This window comes from Stegostoma tigrinum, unplaced genomic scaffold, assembly GCF_030684315.1.
Source record: "Stegostoma tigrinum isolate sSteTig4 unplaced genomic scaffold, sSteTig4.hap1 scaffold_556, whole genome shotgun sequence".
Taxonomy (NCBI): domain Eukaryota; kingdom Metazoa; phylum Chordata; class Chondrichthyes; order Orectolobiformes; family Stegostomatidae; genus Stegostoma; species Stegostoma tigrinum.
In genome coordinates this window covers 30,505-40,652 of record NW_026728490.1, presented here as the reverse complement: position 1 = coordinate 40,652, position 10,148 = coordinate 30,505, and the positions used below count along the sequence as shown (strand labels likewise).

The 10,148-nt window shown below is 43.1% G+C and overlaps 1 protein-coding gene across 1 annotated transcript; it reads right to left on the bottom strand.

Moving 5' to 3' along the window:
* Positions 1 to 992: 992 nt before the first annotated feature.
* Positions 993 to 8,148, bottom strand: LOC132208869 (pleckstrin homology domain-containing family G member 1-like; the record flags this gene model as incomplete). Its single annotated transcript, XM_059644184.1, has 3 exons — positions 7,911 to 8,148; positions 1,584 to 2,134; positions 993 to 1,187 (listed from the first exon to the last, which is right to left on the bottom strand). Coding segments are annotated over exons 2-3 (630 nt in total), but the record flags the coding sequence as incomplete, so codon positions are not given.
* Positions 8,149 to 10,148: the final 2,000 nt, after the last annotated feature.

The following is a 10,148-nucleotide window of genomic DNA, read 5'->3' as shown; positions in this document are numbered from 1 at the left end:
TACAAAGCATTGCTCCACATCCCCACCACAAATTCTTTTGTTCATTGTGGAGAATATTCAAGGAACACTTTAAAGTCCCCACACTCGGGGTACACTCAACATATGCTGCCTTGAGGCAATGGTCCAAAAGTAATGCCAGTTTTCTTTCAGATAATGGATAGGTCCCATCGTTAAAGCAGACCAATTCAAACTAGAAAGGGACCAACAAAAAGGAGACACTGGGGTGCAAGAGAAAAAAAAAGTGCTTTCTGTGAAGAAAGAACAGCCTCAACATCCTTTCATCAACGTGAAGAGCCCAGGAAACTCCAAGATCTTGTGAGCAACATTTCCAATATCACTATGTAGATTAGATAATTGCCTTGATCATTCAGAAGCAAAACAGTGTACAATCCACTCTGACTATTTAGAACAGTTTAAATGAAGGTTAGAAAACAATGGAGCGACTCATCTGATACAATTCCAGAAGTCAAACCAAACTAATTTGTTATTTTATATTTTACATGCAGCATCATTAATATGATTTCTGAAGATCTTACACAATGATGTAATTCATAATTTTAGCATGTTTTAGTTAAAGTCCACATGATTTTCAGAATAGGAACAAAAGGCAACTATTGAGCAGGGAGGGAGAGCAGGGCATCATTAGAGATCCTAGCACCGTTTTCAGCAAAAACAAATTTTAAAATTGACACTAGCAGATTTTAAAATGGCTGCTATTGATCATCTAAATTCACATTGGCTGCTTGCAGTAATCTCCAGCAATTAAGGAGAGCAAAAGGAAAATCAGAGTGTAATATTCCTTGTATTATGAACATTATAAACCGCCAACAGAACAGAAAACTAAAGCATAAACAAGATGTCTACCTCAACTAGATGTGAGCAAAAAAAGGAAACCACTGAAACCATAATGGCTTGTTTTGGTAAAAACAACCCAATATAAATATATTACAAAAATAATCAAATGTTTCCTCACCAGAAACCATCAAAACTACCTGGATGTCCACTTTGCAGAACCCCTCCACTGTCCTTAAGAATGGCCCCAACTTCCAGTTGCTTGCCAATGAACAATCTTGCTTCAGTGTGAGCGTGCGCGTGCGCAGTGTGTCCTGGACCTGCTGTAGTGTTCTGACAAAGTTCCATACGGCTGGAGAAGTGCCACTGTACTTTCCAGTTAGATACTTTATAGCCTTCAGGACACAATGTGGATGGAGTTTAATAACTTCAGAGCATGACCTCTGCCTTCCCTTTGGATTACATCTTCTCCTTCCACTACCCTAAAAGCCATATCGTGTCTTGTTCACATTGCTCTATTTTCTCATTTTCACATCTATCATTTACACCTCTACTTCTCTGACATTTACCACCATTAGTTATTCTTGCATTTTGTATGAACGGCGAGGGTGCTCAGAGCAATGGTCTAACTGGAACTTTATACAACTAACTTCCACCGTATTCTAGATCTCTTAAATTAGACCAAGATCCCACATAACGTAGTAATTAATGCTACCTGTAATTTCTAAGCTTAAATCAGAACTCATTAGGACAAGACAAAATTAACTCTTTGATCCAACAGATGAGAATACCTTCACAATGCTCCTCAGATCTTCAACATAGGTCCGCTCAGTCTCCAGGATTTCCTGGACTACTCTGTCCACATAAAGCAGCCCAGGTCTTACAGACGCTGCTCCCGGTGACACTGCACGATTCTTGTGGGACCCCCTAGAGTCAACTCTTTTGATTGCAAAATCTCCAGTCCTCTTCTCATCCACCTCTCCAGAATTCATACGCGGCAAATTAATCTTTGCACAATCATTGGTGCTGGACAAGTGCCCTGTCGGGATCAGCTCCAACCGGATGGCCCCAGCTTCCTTCTCTTGGCCAGCAAGGCCCAAGTGGCTGTTGGAGACCAGAGTCATCCCACTGCTCAAGGAGCAGTGGCTATCCCTAGAAGAGGCAGAGGAAGATGTAGAACCGTAGCTGACTGGGCGATCGCGATCAGACGAATCCATGCTCCTCATTCCAGCATACCTTCTATTATCTCGATGCAGGAAACCAACAGGAGAGGTCAACGTTGCTCTTTGGGACAGAGACTCTCGAACAGGTGGCAAGACATCTGGAAGAACATGGTATTCATCTGTAAAAGAAAAATAAGGGAGAATGAAACATTGAGAAATAGCTTGACGACAACTTCAAAATGATCAAACTGACTTTAAAGCTGGATATTTTCTAATTCAATGTTAACAGTTTAAAAGGCATACTTAAGAGTCACAAATAGACTTGCCAGTTTTTTTTAATGCAAACTTGTACATCACTCCAGTAAAATAAGGTTTTGGAGAGGGCAAAGAAAACAGGGAAGGGGTGATTAAGAAAACAATTATGACTTCCTGAAGGAATGGTGAAATCAAGACTACTTTTCGAAAGAGAACAGCAGAGAAAGAAAAGATAACAAAGTGTGAAGCTGGATGAACACAGGCCAAGCAGCATCTCAGGAGCACAAAAGCTGACGTTTCGGGCCCAGACCCTTCAGAGAGGGGGATGGGGAGAGGGCTCTGAAATAAATGGAGGGGGAGAGGTGGACCGAACCTCTCAGCCTATAAAGGAAAGTTTGGAGTGCTATGAACAAAAAGAGCACGGAGTGGCATTAATTCAATAACTGAGACAGCACAGATATGATGGGCTTAACAGCTGCCTCTTCCGTTGCAGGGTCTACAATTCTCCAGTTCTGAGGAAGGGTCCATGAGACCATAAGACATAGGAGTGGAAGTAAGGCCATTTGGCCCATCAAGTCCACTCCGCCATTTAAATCATGGCTGATGGTCATTTCAACACTTCCCTGCACTCTCCCCATAGCCCGATTCCTTGCGAGATCAAGAATTTGTCGATCACTGCCTTGAAGGCATCCAACATCCTGGCCTCCACTGCACTCCATGGCAATGAATTCCACACGCCTACCACTCTGGCTGAAGAAATTCGTCTCATTTCTGTTTTAAATTTACCCCCTCTAATTTTAAGGCTGTGCCCACAGGTCCTAGTCTCCCCGCCTAACAGAAACAACTTCCTAGCGTCCACCCTTTCTACGCCATACATTATCTTGTAAGTTTCTATTAGATCTCTCCTCAACCTTCTAAACTCTAATGAGTACAATCCCAGGATCCTTAGCTGTTCATCATACATTAAACCTACCATTCCAGGGATCATCCGTGTGAATCTCCGCTGGACGTGCTCCAGGGCTAGTATATCCTTCCTGAGGTGGGGGGCCCAAAATTGGACACAGTATTCTAAATGGGGCCTAACTAGAGCCTTATAAAGCCTCAGAAGCACATCACTGCTTTTATATTCCAACCCTCTTGAGATAAACGACAACATTACATTCGCTTTCTTAATTATGGACTCTACCTGCAAGTTAACCTTTTGGGGAATCCTGACCCAACACTCCCAGATTGCTTTGCACTTCTGATTTGTGAATTTTCTCACCATTTAGAAAATAGTCCATGCCTGTATTCTTTTTTCCAAAGTGCAAAACTTCACATTTACTCACATTGAATTTCAGCCATTTCCTGGACCACTCTCTTAAACTGTCTAAATCTTTCTGCATCTTCCCCACCTCCTCAGTACTACCTGCCTGTCCACCTATCTTCGTATCATTGGCAAACTTCGCCAGAATGCCCCCAGTCCCTTCATCTAGATCATTAACATATAAAAGGTGAACAGCTGCAGCCCCAACACTGAACCCTGCGGGACACCACTCGTCACCGGTTGCCATTCCGAAAAAGAGCCTTTTATCCCAACTCTCTGCCTTCTGTCAGACAGCCAATCCTCAATCCAAGCCAGTAGCTCACCTCGAACACCGTGAACCCTCACCTTGCTCAGCAGCCTCCCGTGAGGCACTGTATCTAGACTTCCAAAAGGCCTTTGATAGATAGCATCTACTGGGTTTCCCTGGTCTAACATACTTGTTACCTCTTCAAAAGAATTCTAACAGGTTTGTCAGACACGACCTCCCCTTACTAAATCCATGTTGACTTGTTTTAATCTGACCCTGCACTTCCAGGAATTCAGAAATCTCATCCTTGACAATGGATTCTAGAATTTTACCAACTACCAAGGTTAGGCTAATCGGCCTATAATTTTCCATCTTTTGCCTTGATCCTTTCTTAAACAAGGGAGTTACAACAGCAATTTTCCAATCATCTGGGACTTTCCCTGACTCCAGTGACTTTTGAAAGACCACCAAAGCCTCCGCTATTTCCTCAGCCACCTCCCTCAGAACTCTAGGATGTAGCCCATTGGGGCCAGGAGATTTATCAATTTTTATAGACCTTTTAGCTTTTCTAGCGCTCTCTCTTTTGTAATGCCTACCGTACTCAGCTCTGCCCCCTGGCTCTCCCTAATTGTTGGCATACTACTCATGTCTTCCACTGTGAAGACTGACGCAAAGTACTTAGTAAGTTCTTCAGCTATTTCCTTATCTCCCATCACTAGCCTTCCAGCATCAATTTGGAACAGCCCAATATCTACTTTTGCCTCGTTTGTTTCTTATGTATTGAAAGAAGCTTTTACTATCATTTCTAATATTACTAGCTAGCCTACTTTCATATTTGATCTTCTCCTTCCTTATTGCTCTCTTTGTTATCCTCTGTCTGTTTTTGTAGCCTTCCCAATCTTCTGATTTCCCAGTCTATAAAGTGGCCAAGAGCACTGTCTCTTTTTCTTTGATATATTTCCCGGCTTCCTTGGTCAGCCATGGCTGTCTAATCCCACCCCGGACAATTTTTCTTTTCTTTGGGATGAACCTCTGTAATGTGTCCTCAATTACACCCAGAAACTGGGTCACTGGACCTGAAACGTTAAGTCTTTTTCCTTCACAGATGTTGCGAGACCTGCTGCACTTTTCCAGAAACTTATCAGCATATGGACGACTACGACTATGACAACAAGCCCTGCACTTTTTTAACTACTCAAATGCCACAAGGTTTTTCTGTGAAACATGGGCAGCAAGAGATGGCCATGGTGCAAAATAATACTGATTTCCTCTGGGACATCCATTTTCAATATTAGCATTTATTTTCTCATATTGTAACAATGAACATCTTTTTAAAAAGTTTCTTGCATTCTCAAAGACTTTAAAAGTTGTCCTCAGTATTTTACCCCGTTTCCTATTATTCACCTCAATAAAGCCAGACCTGCTGATACTTTCTCTGCTCCCCCCCACCCCACCCAGCACTTCACTTATTCCAGTTGAAATCAATAGAATCCATAAAATCTCCATACCAGAAATGGGAAACAGACAGAAACAAAATAACTTAACATGAAATGTCCTGAAATTACTGCTTTTCATGGCCACGCCTGTATTAGGGATAGTCACGATATCATCTCACAATGGCCCTTTCAGTTTTGAGCAATGTTTGACACTGTTGAAGCCACCTTTGAAATACAGTGTACAATTCTGGTTGCCCTTCTATAGGAAGGTTGCTAAACTTGAAGGTGCAGAAAAGTTTTACAAAGGTTGTTGCCAGGCTTGGAGGGTTTGAGTCATAGGGAGAGGCTGAATTGGCTGGAGCTATTTTCCCCTAGAGGCGGCCAAGTGGATACCTTCACAGAGGTTTATAAAATCATGATTCATGAGGGGCATGGATAGACTGAATAGCCAAGGGTTTTTTCCCTAGGGTTGGATTTCTAAAAACTAGAGGAAATAGGCTTAAGGTGATAAAGATTAAAACAAAATAGGACCCCAGGGGCAACTTTTCCATGCAGAGCCTAGTGCATGTTGTGTACGGGCTGCCAGATGAAGTGGATGAGGCACACACAATTTCAATATTTAAAAAGGTATCTGGATGGATTTAGGAATAGGAAGGTTTTAAAGAGATATGGGCCAAATGCTGGCAAACGGGACTAGATCAGACTGGGATGCCTGGTCAGCATGGACGAGTTAGACTGAAGGGCTTGCTTCTGTGCTGTATGAATTTATGACTTTACAGATGAAATAGATTTTTAGATGGAAGCGAAAGCTCAAAACTGCAAAGATGCATTAGCAGTTTCATTCTCAAACTCTTCAGGTCATTATCTATGTCAGAGTGTGAACAACTCTGCAATGCAGACACCAACACAACACTGCAGTGCAGTGCCAGCTGACAAACAGGTACAGCAGAAAATCAGACAGAAGGTCAACTTCAAAAGCTAGCACAGGCATTTCCTGATTGAAGAATTTTTTTTATTGTTTACATGAATTGCAGAGAAACACTTCATCTTGCCCTTAAATGATATCCAGAAGTTCAAGTTGCACAATAAGTTTTATGATCAAATGACCACCAATACAGCTGATAACATTTAGAACTCAAAAAGGTTGCCCACCCCTTCTTAGACTTTATTTGTACTCATATCTTGAAAACTTAATTTTTATTGTCATCTTTTGTGACTTTAGGATATCAGAAGTGACTTTTGTGAAATAAAAGCCAATTTTCATAAAGCAAACTCTCACAAACAACGCAACAATGATCATTCAGTTGAGAGTTTTTGGTGGAGGAATGAGTTCTGGCCACAATGCCAGGGAGAACTTCAGTTGCTCTCAAAAAAAAACTCTTCAATCCCAACTGGGGAGATGGGACTACTATTTAAATGACTCATCTGAAACAGCATTTCTAACAAAGCAGCATTCAGTCTACACTGGAGTATCAACCAAAAAATTTTATAGTTAACATGCTGGAGTGGTATTTGAACACAACCACCTGATCCAGAGGCACAAATGCAACAAGCAAGGCTGACAGTATAGTTAATTTCTTACAAAGTGTGTGCTCCTTCAATCAGGGCATCATTAGAAACTGGTTACTTTTTTTGGTAGAAGTATTTCCTTCTAAATGGCAAAAGTTAATTCTTACAGATTACTGATTCCAAAATGCTGAGAGCGAGAGAGTGGGTCAGCTCCTGTTCCCACACTAGGAATTTCTACTCAACCTGTTCAGAGGTATATTTCATATCTCTGGAGCAGGTTAAGACTTGAACCAGGCCTCCTGTTCCAAAAGGTAGGAGACACTACCATTTCACCACAAGAGCCTCTCCTTATTTAAACACTTCCTCCCTTCAAAAATAAGAAGGCAGTTCTCAGTTTTTCAAACTTTAAAACTTACCCAAGGACATCTCACTAACTATATTATCAGCTCCTCAAGCAGCTGATCAGAAAATCCAAGATAATGGGAACTGCAGATGCTGGAGAATCTGAGATAATAAAATGTGAGGCTGGATGAATACAGCAGGCCAAGCAGCATCTCAGGAGCACAAAAGCTGACGTTTCGGACCTAGACCCTTCATCAGAGAAATCCCCTCACTCTCACTGTACCCAAGTGAAAACAAGGTATGGGGAGGCTTACTGAAAGTAAGGATTTCAGAAACTCTTTTGGCCATTCCCGTTGCTGTAGTAAATCATAAAAAAAGGGACGCTTTAAAAAAATCTGGAAAAATAAAGATATATTCCAGCAAGTAATGAGGAAGTGAATACACAGACAGGAGAGGCAACAACACAGGCGTAAAACTGACTAGGGAAGTTTGTTGTTTTTAAATGAATTAGAATCAACTTAGAGGGCAAAACATGCGTTCAATCTTTATAGAACAAAAAAGTTGATAATAAACACTTTGAGGAGAAGTGTGAAGAGTGAGCAGCAGGGAGTGGGTGCAATGGAATAGGATTTGCGAAGAGTTGGAACAAGGATGATAGGCTGAATGGCCTCTGATGTAAGATTAGATGAATCAGTTTGTTGAGACATACTGAACTATAAACTACTGCAAAGGCAAAACAATAAAGGTACATTCACTATTGAGTTTCTCAGCCTTGTCATCTATCGCTGGGAAGCCTGCACGTCTGGTATCACTTCAGTGAGTACAGTTCCTCACCACAGTTATTAAACTGGCACACTCACTCAGATTCCAGGATCTGCAGAAATCTGGCTCTCGGTGCTCCTCGAAGGCGCATTGCAACTTTTAAAAGCAAATAAAAATCTTAGTCCACAATGACCATCAGTTCACTGGAGAGTTCCCTCGCTCGCTCATTCCACATGATGCTTTCAATCAAGCGTATGAGCCAATCAGCTGTCTGCTCTGATCAGCTTCCGAACAAGGCGCCCACCATTGGAGCTGGGGTCTTTGTTCAGCAGTCTGCAGGACATCAGAGCGGCTTGAAGTTGTGATGCAGCCGTTGCTGTGGTGACAGCAGTAGGTCGAACATTGCTGCAGCAGTCAGATGCTGTTGGGGATGGAACAGAGGGTCGAAGGTTGCAAGAACAGCAACGCATTCTGCTTGGGAACTCTGCAGCCCAATGGTATCAATGTGGACTTCACAAGCTTCAAAATCTCCCCTTCCCCCGTTGCATCCCAAAACCAGCCCAGTTCTCCCCCCCCCCCCCACCACAGCATCCCAAAACCAGCCCAGCCTGTTTCTGCTTCCCTAACCTGTTCTTCCTCTCACCCATCCCTTCCTCTCACCTCAAGCCGCACCTCCATTTCCTACCTACCACCTCATCCCGCCTCCTTGACCTGTCCATCTTCCCTGGACTGACCTATTCCCTCCCTACCTCCTCACCTATACTGTCCTCTCTACCTATCTTGTTTTCTCTCCATCTTTGGTCTGCCTCCCCCTCTCTCCCTATTTATTCCAGTTCCCTCTCCAACAAAAGGGTTTAGGCCCAAAACGTCAGCTTTTGTGCTCCTGAGATGCTGCTTGGCCTGCTGTGTTCATCCAGCTCCACACTGTTAGCTAGTCTGTATTTCATCTGCCCAACGTAGAGAAAAGCACACTGAACAGCAAATACAGTGATTAGATTGAGTGAAGTGCTGTTTCATCTGGAAGGTGTTTCTGGGGCCTTGGATGATGAAGTAGTAATAAACAGACAGGTGATGCACCTTCTGCGATTGCAGGCAGAGATGCCATGGGCAATGGGAATGGACCAGGATGTCCCAGAGAGACGGGTCCCTGTGAAAGTCTGACAAGGGAGGGGAGGGGATTGTGTGCCTGACGGTGGCATCCTGCTGGAAGTGGTAAAAATGGTGGCTAATGATCCTCTGGATGTGGATATGGGTGGGTAAGGGGTATGGGGAACACTATCAATGTCGTCAGAGGGAAGAGAAGGGGTTGGAGGCCGAAATGGGTTGAACACAACTGAGGGCCCATCAACCACAGTTATGGAGAATTTTCAGTTGAGGAAGAAAGTGGACGTTTTGGACGTTCCTTTTAGAAGCTGGCATAATCAGAACAGAAGCAGAGATGGAAAAACAGAGAATGGAATAGAGTCTTTACAGGAAAGCAGGGCGGGCGGATATATATTCATGGTAACTGTGGGAGTTAGTGAGTTTGTAATAGATATTGGTGGCCAGTATATCCCCAGAAATGGAAACAGAGTTAGAGGACAGGAAGGGAGGATTCAGTGATGGACCAGGCGAAGGTGAGAACAGGGTGGAAGTTTGATAATAGATAGTGATTGAGTACATTTTTCCAATTCTGAATGAGAAGGAGAAGCAATGCTGATGATGTCATTGATGTACTGGAGAAAGCATTATGGGTTGGCACCTGGAGGACTAGAAGAAGGAATGTTCCATGTACCCAGAGAAACAAACATAAGTGGGGCCCATGGCCACTCCTTTAACTCCCCTCACTTCCTCAGGTCAAAAAGGAGAAGTCGTTCAGAATGAGGACGAACTCAGCCAAATGGAGGGGGGTGGTAGAGGATGAGAACAGTTTATGCAGGAAGAGGTGGAGAGCTCTGAGATCACCTTGATGGGAGATGGATAAGTGAAAGGAATTACACATGCATGGTGAAGAGGAAGCAGCTGGAGCCTGAAAACTGGAAATTCTGAAACTGACGTAAAACGTAAAAAGAATCTTGGACCTAAGTGGGAAGGGACTGGACAGTGGCTGAGAGAAAAGTTGAGTTAGGAAGAGATGAGTTGTGGGGCAAGAGCAGACAAAATTAATGCATTTTCCTAGGCAATCCTATTTGTGGTTTTGGGAAGGAAGCAGGGTGAATGGGGTTTTAGCTGTCCAACTGTTGTTCTCTCGTTCTCTCTCTCTCTCTGGGCTTGATGATTTTTGCCTATCGTTTATTCCACCCCAACTTCCCACATCCACATCTTCAGTATACGTACCAACCTTTTCAGAGCTAATC